This window comes from Ascaphus truei, chromosome 20, assembly GCF_040206685.1.
Source record: "Ascaphus truei isolate aAscTru1 chromosome 20, aAscTru1.hap1, whole genome shotgun sequence".
Lineage (NCBI taxonomy): Eukaryota > Metazoa > Chordata > Amphibia > Anura > Ascaphidae > Ascaphus > Ascaphus truei.
This window is the reverse complement of record NC_134502.1, coordinates 32,485,948-32,505,947: the sequence shown is the minus strand read 5'-3', so window position 1 is coordinate 32,505,947 and position 20,000 is coordinate 32,485,948. Positions and strand designations below refer to the sequence as shown.

At 51.2% G+C, this 20,000-nt stretch overlaps 2 protein-coding genes across 2 annotated transcripts in view; one reads left to right on the top strand and one right to left on the bottom strand.

Annotated features, from left to right (window-relative positions):
- Positions 1-1,890: 1,890 nt before the first annotated feature.
- On the top strand, positions 1,891-9,652 carry C20H17orf114 (chromosome 20 C17orf114 homolog). The gene is made up of 3 exons (XM_075577687.1): positions 1,891-1,913; positions 7,851-7,927; positions 8,828-9,652. The coding sequence occupies exons 2-3, from the start codon at positions 7,852-7,854 to the stop codon at positions 8,995-8,997; spliced, it is 246 nt and encodes an 81-aa protein (XP_075433802.1). The 5' UTR covers positions 1,891-1,913; position 7,851; the 3' UTR covers positions 8,998-9,652.
- A 3,806-nt stretch (positions 9,653-13,458) lies between these two features.
- Positions 13,459-20,000, bottom strand: part of PSMB6 (proteasome 20S subunit beta 6) — a 12,489-nt gene continuing 5,947 nt past the window's right edge. The window contains exons 2-6 of the mRNA XM_075577686.1: positions 18,694-18,761; positions 17,825-17,956; positions 15,036-15,165; positions 14,629-14,773; positions 13,459-13,668 (exon numbers count right to left, since the gene is read on the bottom strand). Of these exons, the coding sequence (XP_075433801.1) occupies positions 13,541-13,668; positions 14,629-14,773; positions 15,036-15,165; positions 17,825-17,956; positions 18,694-18,761 (603 nt within the window). The 3' untranslated portion in view covers positions 13,459-13,540. The remainder of the gene's footprint in view (positions 13,669-14,628; positions 14,774-15,035; positions 15,166-17,824; positions 17,957-18,693; positions 18,762-20,000) is intronic.

Sequence of the window (20,000 nt, the reverse complement as noted above, 5' to 3'; positions counted from 1 at the left end):
ATAACCCATAGCACACCTCATTAAAAGACCCCGCTGTCCCTAATATCCCACCGCACACCTCATTAAAAGACCCCGCTGTCCCTAATAACCCATAGCACACCTCATTAAAAGACCCGCTGTCCCTAATATCCCACCGCACACCTCATTAAAAGACCCCGCTGTCCCTAATAACCCATAGCACACCTCACTAAAAGACCCCGCTGTCCCTAATAACCCACCGCACACCTCATTAAAGACCCCGCTGTCCCTAATAACCCATCGCACACCTCATTAAAGACCCCGCTATCCCTAATAACCCATCGCACACCTCATTAAAGACCCCGCTATCCCTAATAACCCATCGCACACCTCATTAAAAGACCCCGCTGTCCCTAATAACCCATCGCACACCTCATTAAAAGACCCGCTGTCCCTAATATCCCACCGCACACCTCATTAAAAGACCCGCTGTCCCTAATAACCCACCGCACACCTCATTAAAAGACCCCGCTGTCCCTAATAACCCATAGCACACCTCATTAAAAGACCCCGCTATCCCTAATAACCCATCGCACACCTCATTAAAAGACCCCGCTGTCCCTAATAACCCATCGCACACCTCATTAAAAGACCCGCTGTCCCTAATATCCCACCGCACACCTCATTAAAAGACCCGCTGTCCCTAATAACCCACCGCACACCTCATGAAAAGACCCCGCTGTCCCTAATAACCCATAGCACACCTCATTAAAAGACCCCGCTGTCCCTAATATCCCACCGCACACCTCATTAAAAGACCCCGCTGTCCCTAATAACCCATAGCACACCTCATTAAAAGACCCGCTGTCCCTAATATCCCACCGCACACCTCATTAAAAGACCCCGCTGTCCCTAATAACCCATAGCACACCTCATTAAAAGACCCCGCTGTCCCTAATAACCCACCGCACACCTCATTAAAGACCCCGCTGTCCCTAATAACCCATCGCACACCTCATTAAAGACCCCGCTATCCCTAATAACCCATCGCACACCTCATTAAAGACCCCGCTATCCCTAATAACCCATCGCACACCTCATTAAAAGACCCCGCTGTCCCTAATAACCCATCGCACACCTCATTAAAGACCCCGCTATCCCTAATAACCCATCGCACACCTCATTAAAGACCCCGCTATCCCTAATAACCCATCGCACACCTCATTAAAAGACCCCGCTGCCCCTAATAACCCACCGCACACCTCATTAAAAGACCCCGCTATCCCTAATAACCCATCGCACACCTTATTAAAGACCCCGCTGTCCCTAATATCCCACCGCACACCTCATTAAAAGACCCCGCTGTCCCTAATAACCCATCGCACACCTCATTAAAAGACCCCGCATGGGGTCCGCTGGGATTACGTTTATCCGGCGTTCCTAATCCCCCCACAAATGTCCCCGGCGCGGGGAGCGGCGATCTCGCTATATGGGAAATCACCTACACATTGCTATATGGGAAGATTGTGGGACTGACACAGGGTGGGACCAGGTGGGAAAACAGCAGCGTCTCCTATATAAAGATCCCTTCTGTTTGCCGTATAAGGGGAGGGGGTCCCGGCCTTAAAGTGGTCATCTGGTCTCAGGGAGGTGAAGTGACCAATGCTATCTATAGGCTATCTATAGGCTATCTATAGGCTATCTATAGGCTGGCGTTTTAGGGTAAAGAATATGGGGGGGGTGTATATATATATATCTTCTCTCTCTCTCGCTCTCTCCTCTCGCTCTCTCCTCTCGCTCTCTCTCCCTCTCCCTCTCCCTCTCCCTCTCCCCCTCCCTCTCCCTCTCTCCTTCTCTCTCTCTCTCTCTCTCTCTCCTCCCCCCCGGTATATGTGTGTATATAAATATATACATCTGTATATGAGCAGGCAGTGCTGGGGTTGGAAGTATGACAGGTATGTGAGATATGCAGAGCTGTACAGTCCAGTTTCTAATGCTACGTGTTACAGCAAGAGGCTCCCCCCTATACACACACACATATATACATACGTATATACTTACTGCAGATGTGTTACAGCAAGAGGCCGTATACACACATACATATATATACACATACGTATATACTTACTGCAGATACGTGTTACAGCAAGAGGCTCCCCCATATACACACACACACACACATATATATATATATATATATATATATATATATAAATAAAAATACATACGTATATACATACTGCATATGTGTTATGTGAGGCTCCCCCGTATACACACACACACACACATATATATATATATATATATATATATATATATATATATAAAAATACATACGTATATACATACTGCATATGTGTTATGTGAGGCTCCCCCGTATACACACACAAATATATATACACACACTCAGAGAGACGGAAATGTAGGGGAATGATGCTGCTGGCGGTGCTAGGGGAAGGGGACGTGGGAACACGTGGAGACAGGAAAGCCCCCCACACAAGACACCGAACCGAAATAAACAATATTAAATAACCCACATCTTAAAAACAACAAAAAGCCTGTGCGGCCCCTGAAATAATCCCACCCCTCAAATAATCCCACCCCTCAAATAATCCCACCCCTCAAATAATCCCACCCCCTCAAATAATCCCACCCCTCAAATAATCCCACCACTCAAATAATCCCACCCTCAAATAATCCCACCCCTCAAATAATCCCACCCCTCAAATAATCCCACCTCTCAAATAGTCCCACCCCTCAAATAATCCCACCCCTCAAATAATCCCACCACTCAAATAATCCCACCCTCAAATAATCCCACCCTCAAATAATCCCACCCCTCAAATAATCCCACCCCTCAAATAATCCCACCCCTCAAATAATCCCACCCCTCAAATAATCCCACCCCTCAAATAATCCCACCCCCTCAAATTATCCCACCCCTCAAATAATCCCACCCCTCAAATAATCCCACCCCTCAAATAATCCCACCCCTCAAATAATCCAACCCCTCAAATAATTCCACCCCACAAATAATCCCACCCCTCAAATACTCCCACCCCTCAAATAATCCCACCCCAGAAATAACGGCGACGGGAGCCCCAATTCCAGCGCTCGAATGCACACGTTCAGCGACTGCACACCGCACAGGCACAGGCTGCGCCCGGCAGGGCACCCCAACATAACAGGGGGACCCCCGGAGCCCTAACATGTCACGGCCGGTCAGAGAAATCAAGTCACAGGGGTTACATATAGTATGTAGAACAAAATACACCTATAGAATAGAATGCTGGGATCTTAAATACGCCGGAATACCGCATCGTGAGAATGTATCAGTCAGAGTCCCACGGGAGGGAGGCTGGTACAGTATATATTGCAATATATAGGCGCTCCTTAATGTATCATGTCAGAAAGATCCTGGTCACACTTCAGTAACAGGCCGCGATACAAAGTATTTTCACGCTTTGTTTGGTTGATGCTCATCAGACAGTCCCTGGTCCGGTGGGTATTAATCCCGCTGCATGTGTATGTGTAGGTATGTATGTACTCGGCGCCACGCTTTTTGGCGATCCGAGAGCGCGCATGCGCAGAACGGGCGGTTTGCGCGCGCTACGAACGGAGGCTGCACGCGCTACGAACGAACAGAGGTTGCGCGCGCGCAGAACAAGGGAAGTCAGAGGTCACGCATGCGCAGAACGGTTGGTTGCCGAGGGCGCGCATGCGCAGAACGGAGGTTGCGCACGCGCCGAACGGAGGATGCGCACGCGCAGAACAAGGGAAGTCAGAGGTCACGCATGCGAAGAACGGAGGTTGCACGCACCGAACGGAGGTTGCGCATGCGCAGAAGGGGGAATTGCCGGTTTGCACATGCACACACACCGAAAATCGCCAGTTCTGCTTCCGCCGATTTTCGCTTTGGGGTGGGACCTTAGAACGGAAGCCGCCCCATGCCCGGGGCCCTCCTGTATGTGTATATATATATATATGTATGAATGTATGTATGTATGTATGTATGTATGTATGTATGTATGTATGTATGTATGTGTGTGTGTGTGTGTGATGTTAAATCTCCTTAATTACGTCTTTTCTATAGATTTACTCCAGCGTAACAGAATCCCGCATTCTCGTCGCTGTGCACAAGAACAAAACGTTTATTGTGCAAATAATTACTTGCATACAGAATGACACTAAATATGTAATTGAGACCGCAATCACCAAATGTATGTTTCTCAAATGGAAATGAAAGACTGGTGCTGGAAGGGTTAATATATGATATTAACAGTGTTGATCAAAAAGAAGATCTTGATCAGAAAGGCACCCTCCATAGACAGCACTCAAATCGTATGTGGTATATTGGTGGGCACAATGGAAGGTCCTGCAGAATTGCTGCATGACCTGGTAAGTATTGTCAGAATCACCGCAGAAGTCAAAAACAATCAAATTTTATTACGTCTATATCGACCTTTAAAGACACAGATGCCATATTAAAAATCCCCAGTATTGTTGTGGCTGATATGAATAGTTGGGATAATAAGGTAAGTATGGTTGACCGGTCTATACAACTATTCGTATCTTAACATCCAGACAAAAACGTAAGTTTACAATGAAACAAATCTACAGAGATCGGCTAATGGTGTATCTAGGAACAATGGTAGTGCCATAAATAACTGCCCCTATATAAGTTGGCTAGAGTATAGAGGGGTAGAAATAATCAACATGCAAAGGAGAGACTCTTTAAATATCAATATTACTATCTTGAAAAACCCCTTGGAAAAGGTTGTTTCTACCTCTAATTAACTCTCGTGTGTGTATGCTGAAGAAAGATACACTGCATGTAAGTAGGGATTGTTGCAATTGGCAGCGTATATGCATAGTATTGTAGCTCAGTCTTACATGTTATAGCAGAATCTGCGTTGTAACGATACACATGTCGCAGTAGTATTCTCACAGATATGTATTACAAACAGCAGTTTGGTTGGCGGTGTGCAAGATAATATACCACCTCTACTTAACTCTATGTATTAGCGTAGGTGACATTACCACTATATGTAGTGTTTGTGATAGTAGTGATCCTACCCCTGATGAAGCGTGGTGAACACGTGAAACGTGCGTCGGGAACGTAGGGCGTCACGGCTGTGACGTCACTCGAAGTGGCAGCATCCGATCGCATCAGATGAGCAGGCTTGTATCGTGTAGCGGCATTTTGATCCAGTCTATTACCGAATGTCATTCGTTACAAGAAGGGACATGGTTGTGACATAGAAGGTTTTAATACACTGCGTTGACATCACTACTATCACAAACACTGTATATAGTGGTAATGTCACCTATGCTAATACATAGAGTTAAGTAGAGGTGGTATATTATCTTGCACACCACCAACCAAACTGCTGTTTGTAATACATATCTGTGAGAATACTACTGCGACATGTGTATCGTTACAACGCAGATTCTGCTATAACATGTAAGACTGAGCTACAATACTATGCATATACGCGGCCAATTGTAACAATCCCTACTTACATGCAGTGTATCTTTCTTCAGCATACACACACGAGAGTTAATTAGAGGTAGAAACACCCTTTTCCAAGGGGTTTTTCAAGATAGTAATATTGATATTTAAAGAGTCTCTCCTTTGCATGTTGATTATTTCTACCCCTCTATACTCTAGCCAACTTATATAGGGGCAGTTATTTATGGCACTACCATTGTTCCTAGATACACCATTAGCCGATCTCTGTAGATTTGTTTCATTGTAAACTTACGTTTTTGTCTGGATGTTAAGATACGAATAGTTGTATAGACCGGTCAACCATACTTACCTTATTATCCCAACTATTCATATCAGCCACAACAATACTGGGGATTTTTAATATGGCATCTGTGTCTTTAAAGGTCGATATAGACGTAATAAAATTTGATTGTTTTTGACTTCTGCGGTGATTCTGACAATACTTACCAGTTCATGCAGCAATTCTGCAGGACCTTCTATTGTGCCCACCAATATACCACATACGATTTGAGTGCTGTCTATGGAGGGGGGTGCCTTTCTGATCAAGATCTTCTTTTTGATCAACACTGTTAATTGCATACAGAATGCGTCAGAATGGCGCTGACGACGTTTCAAATAGATTATGATACGCTTAAGAATCGTTATCTTTCTGCAGTTATCGCCTCCCGGTATTAACCCCGTCTTTCTCTTCGTTATCTCCCTCCCGGTCTCCCGGCCTCCTGTTTTCTAAAGCTGCGCTCACAGCGCCGGCGACGTGAAAAATCAAAGAAATGACTTCCAGCGATCGCGGCCAAGCCGTCGCTCCGTCGCGTCGCGCTTACTGTAAGCGCGACGCGGCGGCGGCAATGCATTTGTTTGGACGCGACGTCGCTGTCGCCATAAGCGCACGCCTAAGCCCCACTGCTGACTTTGTATCCAAATAGAAGCACCCAGTCAGCCATCTTAACTTTACGTGTTATAATATCCTAACGTGTTTTTTACATGCAGTGCGGACGTCATGTGAACGCCTTCTGAACATATAAGGCGCTTAAAGCTCCTTGTGCTGAAATGGTTAATTGCGCATCCCTGCATTGGTTACACGGCAGCGCGTTGATCCCAGCTAGGACCGGCACCGGTTAATAATTACTCAGGGTTAAGCAGGCCTTAGTGTGACCGGCTGTGTCAATACTTGTTATTAGGAGAGATTTCACATGTAATGAATGCAGGAGAGCCACAGAAAGGACCGTCCCTCCCCCCCCCCCCCCCCCCAGTGTTAGAGCGCAGCGTATCTTCTATAGGGCATCAGTTCTACAAGCGTCCTTCATTCATACGCTTAAACTGCTCTTTAGAAAAAGACAATTTCTTACATAGATATATATATATATATATATACTTAGTTAAGTCCCAGAATCCCTTGCTGCAGTGGAAGTGCTGTGTGCTGGGTGATAATGGTGAAAGGCGGGGCTGCATGTCATTTCCCAGAATCCCTTGCTGCAGTGGAAGTGCTGTGTGCGGGGGGATAATGGTGAAAGGCGGGGCTGCATGTCATGTCCCAGAATCCCTTGCTGCAGTGGAACTGCTGTGTGCTGGGGGATAATGGTGAAAGGCAGGGCTGCATGTCATTTCCCAGAATCCCTTGCTGCAGTGGAACTGCTGTGTGCGGGGGGATAATGGTGAAAGGCGGGGCTGCATGTCATTTCCCAGAATCCCTTGCTGCAGTGGAAGTGCTGTGTGCTGGGGGATAATGGTGAAAGGCGGGGCTGCATGTCATGTCCCAGAATCCCTTGCTGCAGTGGAAGTGCTGTGTGCTGGGGGATAATGGTGAAAGGCAGGGCTGCATGTCACTTCCCAGAATCCCTTGCTGCAGTGGAAGTGCTGTATGCTGGGTGATAATGGTGAAAGGCGGGGCTGCATGTAATTTCCCAGAATCCCTTGCTGCAGTGGAAGTGCTGTGTGCTGGGGGATAATGGTGAAAGGCGGGGCTGCATGTCATTTCCCAGAATCCCTTGCTGCAGTGGAAGTGCTGTGTGCTGGGGGATAATGGTGAAAGGCAGGGCTGCATGTCATTTCCCAGAATCCCTTGCTGCAGTGGAAGTGCTGTGTGCTGGGGGATAATGGGGAAAGGCGGGGCTGCATGTCATTTCCCAGAATCCCTTGCTGCAGTGGAAGTGCTGTGTGCTGGGGGATAATGGTGAAAGGCGGGGTTGCAGACCTGTATAAGACATGCAGATGAGCATACAGGAATATTTCCATTTGCTATATATATATATATATATATATATAATCTCTATTCGCATGGCGCCAGCTTACTCTGTATTCCAGTGACCAGGTCTCTCTCTCTCCCCACCCCCACCCCCCTGCCCCCTCTTCTCTCTTCCCCCCTCTCTCTTCTCTCTTACAGGATGGGGGTGAAGTCTCTGCAGTGTTTCCCCTGGTACGGGAGGAGGAAAGAGAGGAAGAGGAAGCAGAGTGAGGAGGGTGAGTAAGTGCACAGTGTGTGACAGCTCTCACACGAGGGGCTCTCTCACACTCCCCCCCTCTCTCTCTGTCAGCGTACCCCCTGCCACCCTCCCCGGGGAGATGTCTGCTCTCCATTACCCTCTCACCCTCCCCCTCTTCTCTCACATGCCTCCCCTCTCTCTCACACTCCCTCCTCTCTCTCTCACCCTCCCCTCTTCTATATCACACTCCCCTCTCTCTCACACTCCCACCCCCTCTCTCTCTCTCCCGTTCTCTCTCACACTCCCTCCTCTCTCTCTCTATATATATCTCAGGTTTCCCTCTTCTCCCTCACACTCCCCTCTCTCTCTCTCTCTCTCGCGCTCTCTCTCACACACCCCTCTCTCTTTCACCCCTTCTCTCACACTCCCTCCTCTCTCACATGCCCCCTCTCTCTCACCCTCCCCTCTTCTATATCACACTCCCCTCTCTCTCACACTCCCCCCTCTCTCTCTCCCGTTCTCTCTCACACTCCCTCCTCTCTCTCTATATATCTCAGGTTTCCCTCTACTCCCTCACACTCCCCTCTCTCTCTCTCTCTCTCTCTCTCTCTCTCGCGCGCTCTCTCTCTCTCACACACCCCTCTCTCTTTCACCCCTTCTCTCTCACACTCCCCCTCTCTCACTCCCTCCTCTCTCACATGCCCCCCTCTCTCTCACACACCCCTCTCTCTTTCACCCCTTCTTTCTCACACTCTCCCCTCTCTCCCTCTCTGTCAGCGCCCCCCCTTCTGCCCTCCCCGGGGGAGAAGCCTGCTCTCCATTCCTCTCTCACACCCTCTCTCTCTATCTCTCTCACCCTCTCCCCTTCTCTCACTCTCTCCTCTCTCACACCCCCACTCTCTCTCTTCACACTCCCCACTCTCTCTCTCTCTGTCAGAACCCCCCCTGCCGCCCTCCCCGGCGGAGAAGCCCACCCTCCAGACATCCCTCTCAGTGAGCAGTGATACTGACGCTCCGCAGAACCGGGCCTACTTCAGCGGGAAAGCCGGCGTGTCCTTCCGCCATGAGATGGACTCAACCATGAGCGCCAACTACTCCACCTTCTGAGACTCGCTAACGAGGGATGATAATGAGCTTCGCTCACTAGTGAAAATAACGACTCCAACCTCTGAACCTCGTTAGTGAGCAATGCTAACGACTAAACCTTCTGAACCTCGCTAACAAGCCACGCTAATAACTCCGTCTTCTGAACCTCGTTAAGGAGCCTCGCTTACAACCCCAACTTCTGAACCTCATTAAGGAGCCTCGCTAACGACTCCCAACTTCTGAACCTCGTTAAGGACTGATGCTAACGACCCCAACTTCTGAACCTCATTAAGGAGCCTCACTAACGACTCCAACTTCTGAACTTCATTAAGGAGCCTCACTAACGACTCCAACTTCTGAACCTCGTTAAGGACTGATGCTAACGACCCCAACTTCTGAACCTCATTAAGGAGTACTGCTAACGACTCTAAATTAGATCCTACCAGAGGAATTTTTTTGGATAAAACACATACTGTAGATCTCATATTCTGCGCCAGTGACCTCTCTGGGGAAAATCTCTGGCGTTTGGTAATGTATAGGGGTTTCTTCTATGTTATATCCTTTTATTTTAAGAAACTGTTCTGCATTTATCGTTACTGTATGTTTCTTGTAATCCTTTTTCTGTAACCTGAGCACTGTATTTTTATATATATATTAAAACATTTAATAAGTGATGCTTTGGGCTCTGAATGAACTGATGCACGCTCTAGGGAGAGTATTTACGTTTTCGGACACATTTTGCTACAACAGATTTTTGTGTGTTAAAGGGCTTAGTTCTTTCTATAATAAACAGGGACCATAGACCCTGGCAAATATTAATTTGACATTTTATTTGCATACCCCTGGTGGTGGAAGTGGATAGATTTTCCTTTGAGTAAGGGGTTAATATTAACTCATTGGAGGTACCTTTGCAGAGGAGAAAGGTGAGTTGGTTAGAGTATCCGTGTGTATTAACCCTGGTTGCACATCTAAGTTAACCCTTGTTCACCCGTTCTAAGTCACGTGCTCACTTGTGTGTTCGTGGCGGTGGTATATTGGGACAGATTTATGGGGGGGTGTTAACTCATTTGAGGAACTTTGCAGAGGTGGGAAGTGTGACCGCATGCGAGCGGAGTATTAACCCTTGTCCCATATATAGGTTACATGCTCACAGGGGTGTCGTACGTGGCAAGCCTCACTAACGACTCCAACTTCTGATCCTCGTTAAGGAGCCTCACTAACGACTCTAACCTGTGGACCTCATTAAGGAGCCTCACTAATGACTCCAACCTCTGACCCTCGTTAAAGAGACTCACTAACGACTCCAACCTCTGAACCTCGTTAAGGAGCCTCACTAACGACTCCAACTTCTGAACCTTATTAAGGAGCCTCACTAACGACTCCAACTTCTGTACCTCATTAAGGAGCCTCACTAACGACTCCAACCTCTGAACCTCGTTATGGAGCCTCACTAACGACCCCAACTCCTGTACCTTGTTAAGGTTACTCGCTAATGACTCCATCTTTTGAACCTCGTTAATGAGCCTCATTAACAACTTAAAACTCTGAACCTCATTAAGGAGCCTCACTAATGACTCCAACCTCTGACCCTCGTTAAGGATGCTCGCTAACGACTCCAACTTCTGAACCTCAGTAAGGAGCCTCACTAACAACTCTAACCTCTGAACCTCATTAAGGAGCCTCACTAACGACCCCAACTTCTGAGCCTCGTTAAGGAGCCTCACTAACGACTCCAACCTCTGAACCTAATTAAGGAGCCTCACTAACGACGCTAATCTCTGGACCTCGTTAAGGAGTCTCACTAATGACTCAGTCTTCTGATCCTCGCTAAGGAGTCTCACTAACGAATTCCACTTCTGAACCTCGTTAAGGAGCCTCACTAACGTCTAACTTCGTATCCTCGTTATGGAGCCTCACTAACGTCTAACTTCGTATCATCATTATGGAGCCTCACTAACGACTTTAACTTCTGAACCTTGTTAAGGAGCCTCACTCATGTCTCTAACCTCATTAATTAGTCTCACTGACTCCAACTTCTGAACCTCGTTAAGGAGCCTCACTAACGACTCCAACCTCTGACCCTCGTTAAGGATGCTCGCTAACGACTCCAACTTCTGAACCTCAGTAAGGAGCCTCACTAACAACTCTAACCTCTGAACCTCATTAAGGAGCCTCACTAACGACCCCAACTTCTGAGCCTCGTTAAGGAGCCTCACTAACGACTCCAACCTCTGAACCTAATTAAGGAGCCTCACTAACGACGCTAATCTCTGGACCTCGTTAAGGAGTCTCACTAATGACTCAGTCTTCTGATCCTCGCTAAGGAGTCTCACTAACGAATTCCACTTCTGAACCTCGTTAAGGAGCCTCACTAACGTCTAACTTCGTATCCTCGTTATGGAGCCTCACTAACGTCTAACTTCGTATCATCATTATGGAGCCTCACTAACGACTTTAACTTCTGAACCTTGTTAAGGAGCCTCACTCATGTCTCTAACCTCATTAATTAGTCTCACTGACTCCAACTTCTGAACCTCGTTAAGGAGCCTCACTAACGACTCCAACCTCTGAACCTCGTTATGGAGCCTCACTAACGACCCCAACTCCTGTACCTTGTTAAGGTGCCTCGCTAATGACTCCATCTTTTGAACCTCGTTAATGAGCCTCATTAACAACTTAAAACTCAACCTCATTAAGGAGCCTCACTCATGACTCTAACCTCATTAATTAGTCTCACTAACGACTCCAACTTCTGAACCTCGTTAAGAAGCCTCACTAACGACTCCAACTTCTGAACCTCGTTAAGGAGCCTCACTAACGACTCCAACCTTGTTAACAAGAAACGCTAATAACTCCGTCTTCTGAGCCTCGTTAACGCCCGTACAAGGTTGTACATGGCCAACGAGGGAAGATGACGACGCGTGTAACGACTTCACCTCATGACCCTCGTTAAAGAGACACCAACTGTGTTCCCTGAGTGACATCTAGTGGTGACTCGCAGTACTGCAGGGAGTGTGTGTGTGTGTTACAATTACAACAGTACCTGTACCACTGACCCCCTACACAGGAGGACAAGCCAGACCCACCCAGACTACAAATGCATTCTCAACACCACAATCTACATTTGGACATTTTAACGCCCTCTTCTCGTTTTCTTTAACTCAACGCCTTTTTTTGTTTGTTGGCGAGAAGCTGGGGGTCCCGGCCTCCAAACCGGGTTATTCTCAGTTCTGTGGGACCCCTTGGCTCCCGAGATACCTGCTAGTGAATTTGCCATCTTTCGGGGGCCCTCCAACGGATACAAAATGGCTCCCACGCCATGCGGGACCACCAGGAAGCCCCCCGTGTCACTCGTGGGGTTTACAGACCCGGGAAGGAACTCCTGTAGCGATCTCACCCAATGTTTTAGGGACGGGGAGGTGGGGGACATTCTCTCAACCCACAATCCCTTCAAACTCTTACTGCATTCTCCTTCTACACAAAATGAATTGCCATATATATATATATATATATATATATAATATTATATATATATATAATATTATATATATATATCTATGGATATCGTTTCTAGAGTGTTCCCACGTCAACCCTTGCTGTCTCGGGAGGCGGCCCGAAACCCTGGGTGGTTCCGTAATAACAATACATTGTCCATTTATCTTATAGACCCGGACCTGCTAATGTAGGGCTGGCTGGCTGGCGACTTTGGAGATTGGCGTTTCATGGACGTCTACTGCTTTATCCCCGACCATACTTACTGGGCGATGTCCAGTTATGTCCTTTGGCAGATACTGGGGGGGTGTTGAGGGTGTAGGTAATTTGTGAGACCCTCACTTATCCCCCTCAACAATTCCTGTAATGAAAATGGCGGGGAATACCAGGAACGTTAATCCATCTGGTTCTTCAAGGGTTACAAAGAGCTTGATTGGGGTGAGGGGGTATCGCTGATGGCCCAGTAAATGTGAAATGTGTGTCATTTACAAGGCTGTGGACGATCGCCAGAACACGGGCTGGCAGCCTCAAAGATAACCGTCACATTCTTGAGATATCCCAAAGAGAGGTCACACACAGGTCACCACTACGATGGAGGGCTATATTAAATATAAGAAATGATGAATTCAGGACAAAGAAATAGATATGTCACCGCAGCGATTAGACAAGTAGCGGATCTCCCATTAGGCCTACGGCGGCAACATTTGGATAGGGGGGGTTCAAAAACAGTCGCCCCCATATACTTTTGCCGCGCTCTCAGACCTCGTGGGAACTTATTTTATCTGTTGCGAGCGTGCGTCTTTGATACTTTAACTCGTAAATGTTAAAAATAAAAAAACAAACCAAAAAAAAAGAGCACGACTTCATTCAACGCGTCTCTGGTTGCCGTGGTAACCTGTACACGGCTCTGGCGTGACCTCCATTTTAACCTCCCGGGTACTTAATATTTCCAACTTGTATCTCGCCCCGACAGACAGACAGAGACACACGTACGTATTAGCCTTTATTCCATTGTATATAAACAGAGTAACGAGGAAGGGGGGGGGGGAGGGGGAGAGCAGGTTTGGGGTCTTCACGCTACAGGAAATTGCGGAAGCTGGCTCCCAAGTATCACCTGTCGCTCCACGCCTCCCTCAGTGATAGCGGCGAGGCGGATTACTCCTCCACTGGATCCGTCCCGTTCCATGGCCAAGGCGATCGCTGCACAGAGAGACCCTATAAATACCCTATAACCTTCTGTGTCACCCTGCGGGGGGAGGGGCAGGCTCATAGCTCCCTTCTGTCTGTGTCACTGTGTCACCCTGCGGGGGAGGGACAGACTCATAGCTCCCTTCTGTCTGTGTCACTGTGTCACCTTGCGGGGGGAGGGACAGGCTCATAGCTCCCTTCTGTCTGTGTCACTGTGTCACCCTGCGGGGGGAGGGACAGTCTCATAGCTCCCTTCTGTCTGTGTCACTGTGTCACCCTGCGGGGGGAGGGACAGGCTCAGCTCCCTTCTGTCTGTGTCACTGTGTCACCCTGCGGGGGGAGGGACAGGCTCATAGCTCCCTTCTGTCTGTGTCACTGTGTCACCCTGCGGGGGGAGGGACAGGCTCAGCTCCCTTCTGTCTGTGTCACTGTGTCACCCTGCGGGGGGAGGGACAGGCTCATAGCTCGCGGGGGGAGGGACAGGCTCATAGCTCCCTTCTGTCTGTGTCACTGTGTCACCCTGCGGGGGGAGGGACAGGCTCATAGCTCCCTTCTGTCTGTGTCACTGTGTCACCCTGCGGGGGGAGGGACAGGCTCATAGCTCGCGGGGGGAGGGACAGGCTCATAGCTCCCTTCTGTCTGTGTCACTGTGTCACCCTGCGGGGGGAGGGACAGGCTCATAGCTCCCTTCTGTCTGTGTCACTGTGTCACCCTGCGGGGGGAGGGACAGGCTCATAGCTCCCTTCTGTCTGTGTCACTGTGTCACCCTGCGGGGGGAGGGACAGGCTCATAGCTCCCTTCTGTCTGTGTCACTGTGTCACCCTGCTGGGGGAGGGACAGTCTCATAGCTCCCTTCTGTCTGTGTCACTGTGTCACCCTGCGGGGGGAGGGACAGGCTCATAGCTCCCTTCTGTCTGTGTCACTGTGTCACCCTGCGGGGGGAGGGACAGACTCAGCTCCCTCTCCTCTCACCGTTAGCTGTGAATTTCATACACTCGTCCTTGGTCATGCCCGTCTTGTAGGCGGAATCGACGAAGCCGTAAATATAAGAACTGCCGGATCCTCCGATAGAGAACGGCTGGTGAACCATCATACCTCCTAGGGGAACCGTATACACCTGCAGAGGGTGCGGGGGGGGGGGGGGGGGGAAGACGGCAAAGAGGTGAGGCGAGAGAGAGGAGCGAGGGGGGTAAGGGGAGGCGAGAGCGAAGGGGGGGGGAGCGGCCGGGGGGGGGGGGGCGGGCGGACGAGGGGGGGGGAGTGGCCGAACGAGGGGGGGGGGGAGCGGTTGGACGAGGGGGAGCAGTTGGACGACGAGGAAGAGGGGGTGCGGCCGGACGACGAGGGGGAAGCGCAGACTGATTAGTTTCCCCCCTTACCTGTCCCCCCTTCCTCTTGTCCCATCCGGCCACAATAATTCCAGCCATTAGTTCCTCCCGGTAACGGTAACACATCTCCTTGAAGAGGCTCGCGGCCGTGTGTACAAGGGGAGCCTCGTCCAGCTCAATGCTGCGGGGAGAAAGGGACAGACACATAGCGCCCTCTGTCTGTGTCACCGTGTCACCCTGCGGGGGGAGGGACAGACTCATAGCTCCCTTCTGTCTGTGTCACTGTCACCCTGCGGGGGGAGGGACAGGCTCATAGCTCCCTTCTGTCTGTGTCACTGTCACCCTGCGGGGGGAGAGACAGGCTCATAGCTCCCTTCTGTCTGTGTCACTGTGTCACCCTGCGGGGGGAGGGACAGATTCATAGCTCCCTCCTGTCTGTGTCACTGTGTCACCCTGCGGGGGGAGGGACAGGCACATAGCTCCCTTCTGTCTGTGTCACTGTGTCACCCTGCGGGGGGAGGGACAGGCTCATAGCTCCCTTCTGTCTGTGTCACTGTGTCACCCTGCGGGGGGAGGGACAGATTCATAGCTCCCTTCTGTCTGTGTCACTGTGTCACCCTGCGGGGGGAGGGACAGGCACATAGCTCCCTTCTGTCTGTGTCACTGTGTCACCCTGCGGGGGGAGGGACAGGCTCATAGCTCCCTTCTGTCTGTGTCACTGTGTCACCCTGCGGGGGGAGGGACAGATTCATAGCTCCCTCCTGTCTGTGTCACTGTGTCACCCTGCGGGGGGAGGGACAGACTCATAGCTCCCTTCTGTCTGTGTCACCCTGCGGGGGGAGGGACAGACTCATAGCTCCCTTCTGTCTGTGTCACTGTGTCACCCTGCGGGGGGAGAGACAGGCTCATAGCTCCCTTCTGTCTGTGTCACCCTGCGGGGGGAGGGACAGATTCATAGCTCCCTCCTGTCTGTGTCACTGTGTCACCCTGCGGGGGGAGGGACAGACTCATAGCTCCCTTCTGTCTGTGTCACTGTGTCACCCTGCGGGGGGAGGGACAGGCTCATAGCTCCCTTCTGTCTGTGTCACTGTCACCCTGCGGGGGGAGGGACAGGCTCATAGCTCCCTTCTGTCTGTGTCACTGTGTCACCCTGCGGGGGGAGGGACAGATTCATAGCTCCCTCCTGTCTGTGTCACTGTGTCACCCTGCGGGGGGAGGGACAGACTCATAGCTCCCTTCTGTCTGTGTCACTGTCACCCTGCGGGGGGAGGGACAGGCTCATAGCTCCCTTCTGTCTGTGTCACTGTCACCCTGCGGGGGGAGGGACAGGCTCATAGCTCCCTTCTGTCTGTGTCACTGTGTCACCCTGCGGGGGGAGGGACAGACACATAGCTCCCTTCTGCCTGTGTCACTGTGTCACCCTGCGGGGGGAGGGACAGACTCATAGCTCCCTTCTGTCTGTGTCACCCTGCGGGGGGAGGGACAGGCTCATAGCTCCCTTCTATCTTTGTCACCTTGCGGGGGGAGGGACAGGCTCATAGCTCCCTTCTGTCTGTGTCACCCTGCGGGGGGAGGGACAGACACATAGCTCCCTTCTGTCTGTGTCACTGTGTCACCCTGCGGGGGGTGGGAGAGACTCATAGCTCCCTTCTGTCTGTGTCACTGTGTCACCCTGCGGGGGGAGGGACAGACACATAGCTCCCTTCTGTCTGTGTCACTGTGTCACCCTGCGGGGGGAGGGACAGGCTCATAGCTCCCTTCTGCCTGTGTCACTGTCTCACCCTGCGGGGGGAGGGACAGACTCATAGCTCCCTTCTGTCTGTGTCACCCTGCGGGGGGAGGGACAGGCTCATAGCTCCCTTCTGTCTGTGTCACTGTGTCACCCTGCGGGGGGAGGGACAGACTCATAGCTCCCTTCTGTCTGTGTCACCCTGCGGGGGGAGGGGGAGGCTCATAGCTCCCTTCTGTCTGTGTCACTGTGTCACCCTGCGGGGGGAGGGACAGGCTCATAGCTCCCTTCTGTCTGTGTCACCCTGCGGGGGGAGGGACAGGCTCATAGCTCCCTTCTGTCTGTGTCACTGTGTCACCCTGCGGGGGGAGGGACAGACTCAGCTCCCTTCTGTCTGTGTCACTGTGTCACCCTGCGGGGGGAGGGACAGGCTCATAGCTCCCTTCTGTCTGTGTCACTGTGTCACCCTGCGGGGGGAGGGGCAGGCTCATAGCTCCCTTCTGTCTGTGTCACTGTGTCACCCCGCGGGGGAGGGACAGACTCATAGCTCCCTTCTGTCTGTGTTACTGTGTCACCCTGCGGGGGGAGGGACAGACTCATAGCTCCCTTCTGTCTGTGTCACTGTGTCACCCTGCGGGGGAGGGACAGACTCATAGCTCCCTTCTGTCTGTGTCACTGTGTCACCCTGCGGGGGAGGGACAGACTCATAGCTCCCTTCTGTCTGTGTCACTGTGTCACCCTGCGGGGGGAGGGACAGACTCATAGCTCCCTTCTGTCTGTGTCACTGTGTCACCCTGCGGGGGAGGGACAGTCTCATAGCTCCCTTCTGTCTGTGTCATCCTGCGGGGGGAGGGACAGACTCATAGCTCCCTTCTGTCTGTGTCACTGTCACCCTGCGGGGGGAGGGACAGACACATAGCTCCCTTCTGTCTGTGTCACTGTGTCACCCTGCGGGGGGAGAGACAGACTCATAGCTCCCTTCTGTCTGAGTCACCCTGCGGGGGGAGGGACAGGCTCATAGCTCCCTTCTGTCTGTGTCACTGTGTCACCCTGCGGGGGGGGGGGGGGGGCAGACTCATAGCTCCCTTCTGTCTGTGTCACGGTCACACACCTGTGAAAGCCCAGCTGGTAGGTGACAGCGTCTGCGATTGCCTGGGTGTCGGCGGCAGAGCCAGAGCGACAGCAGAAGATTCGGTCGTGGACAGGAGTCAGTTTGTCTGTCACCCTGTTGGCAATGTAGGACCTGAAGGATGGCAAGAAAAGACAACACTGTCACAGCCCTCTCTGCTATTCCTGTACTGACCCCCCCCCTCACACACACACAGCTGTCACTGCACCTCCATCCTGCCCTGCAGCCCTCTCTGCTATTCCTGTACTGACCCCCCCCCACACACACAGCTGTCACTGCACCTCCATCCTGCCCTGCAGCCCTCTCTGCTACTCCTGTACAGACCCCCCCCCCCACACACACACAGCTCTGTCACTGCACCTCCATCCTGCCCTGCTGCCCTCTCTGCTATTCCTGTACTGACACACACACACACACACAGACACACCTGTCACTGCACCTCCATCCTGCCCTGCAGCCCTCTCTGCTATTCCTGTACTGATCCCCCCCTCACACACACACAGCTCTGTCACTGCACCTCCATCCAGCCCTCTCTGCTATTCCTGCGCCTCCCCCCCCCCCACACACACACAGCTCTGTCACTGCACCCCCATCCTGCCCTGCAGTCCTCTCTGCTATTCCTGTACTGACTGACACACACACACACACACACACACACACACACACACACACACACACACACACACACACACACCTCTGTCACTGCACCTCCACCCTGCACCCCTCTCTGCTATTCCTGTAATGACACACACACACACACACACACACACACACACACACACACACACACACAGCTCTGTCACTGCACCTCCATCCTGCCCTGTTGCCTCCTCTGTTATTCCTGCACATACCCAGTAGTGGTCCTGGAATCGGCTCCCATAACCACCCCGCCATCAAACTCGACGGCCATGATCGTTGTCTGCAAGAAGAGAGAGAGCGCTCAGCCCTGTAACCCCTTCCCTGGCCTGTGTAACACCCTAAACCCCAGAGCTCTGGAATAGGGAAGCATGCTTTAAACTGGTTTCATTACTACCTATCAGGAAGATCCCAACATGTGTCCATCTCAGGCTCTAACTCCAACCCCCTGGATATCACCTGTGGCGTCCCGCAAGGCTCTGTTCTGGGGCCCCTACTCTTCTCAGTGTTCATCAATGATCTTCCTACAGCTTGTAAGGAAGTCTCAATACACATGTATGCAGACGACACAATCCTACGTGCACACAGCCATAGCCTCTCCGACCTCGAACACATATGTAAATCTGACAAGGAGACTTGAAAATTGGATTTCCCAAAACAAACTGTGTTTAAACACCGACGAGACTGTAAAAATGGGATTTGGGACACAGACTACATTGTTAAAGCTTCCAGTGACTGAGCTCCGGATCAGAACCAGCGCTAACACCACCCTAACCCCTGTCACTAGCGTTAAATACCTGGGCTTATGGTTTGACTCCCACTTAACATTCGGGATGCACATTGATACCCTGACAACCAAGACCTATGCCAAACTAGGGGTACTTTACAGGAACAAATCCTCCCTAAGGCCGCGGGCATGGTCAGCGCACTGAGGCGCGCTCACGCTTGGCAGTGAGTCCCTGCAGCCGCAATGAGAGCGTCTTTAGCAGGGGCTCGCGCACGCTTCCGCAGGCGTGCTGAAGCGTGCTGACTTTCAGCCGACATTCAGATTTTACTTTGAGCGCTGAGTCCGCTCACGTGACGCCACAGCAGCCAATGAGAAGACGAGGCGAGTTGAACGCCCCCCCGGCGCCGTGACGGTGACATCAGCGCCACGTAGGCGCACTGACTCGACGTCGGCGCCGCGTGAATACCGCCACCCGCCCCCCAAGTGCGCTCCCTGTCTCGTCGGCCAGGGAAAAGCTCCTGCTGACGCTGGGGCGGCATAGCGTGAGCGCGCCTCAGCACGCGAGGCTACAGTATGGATGCGGCCTAAGTCTGCTGGTCAGAAAGCGTATCGCACAGCAGATGCTAATGCCAATTATCGACTATGGGGACATAGTATACAGCTCAGCACCCCAAACCCACCTTAGCAAACTTGACACCCTCTACAATTCAATTTGCCGTTTTGTTCTCCAATGCAACTACAACACACATCACTGCGAAATGCTCAAAGAACTAGATTGGTCAACACTAGAGTTTA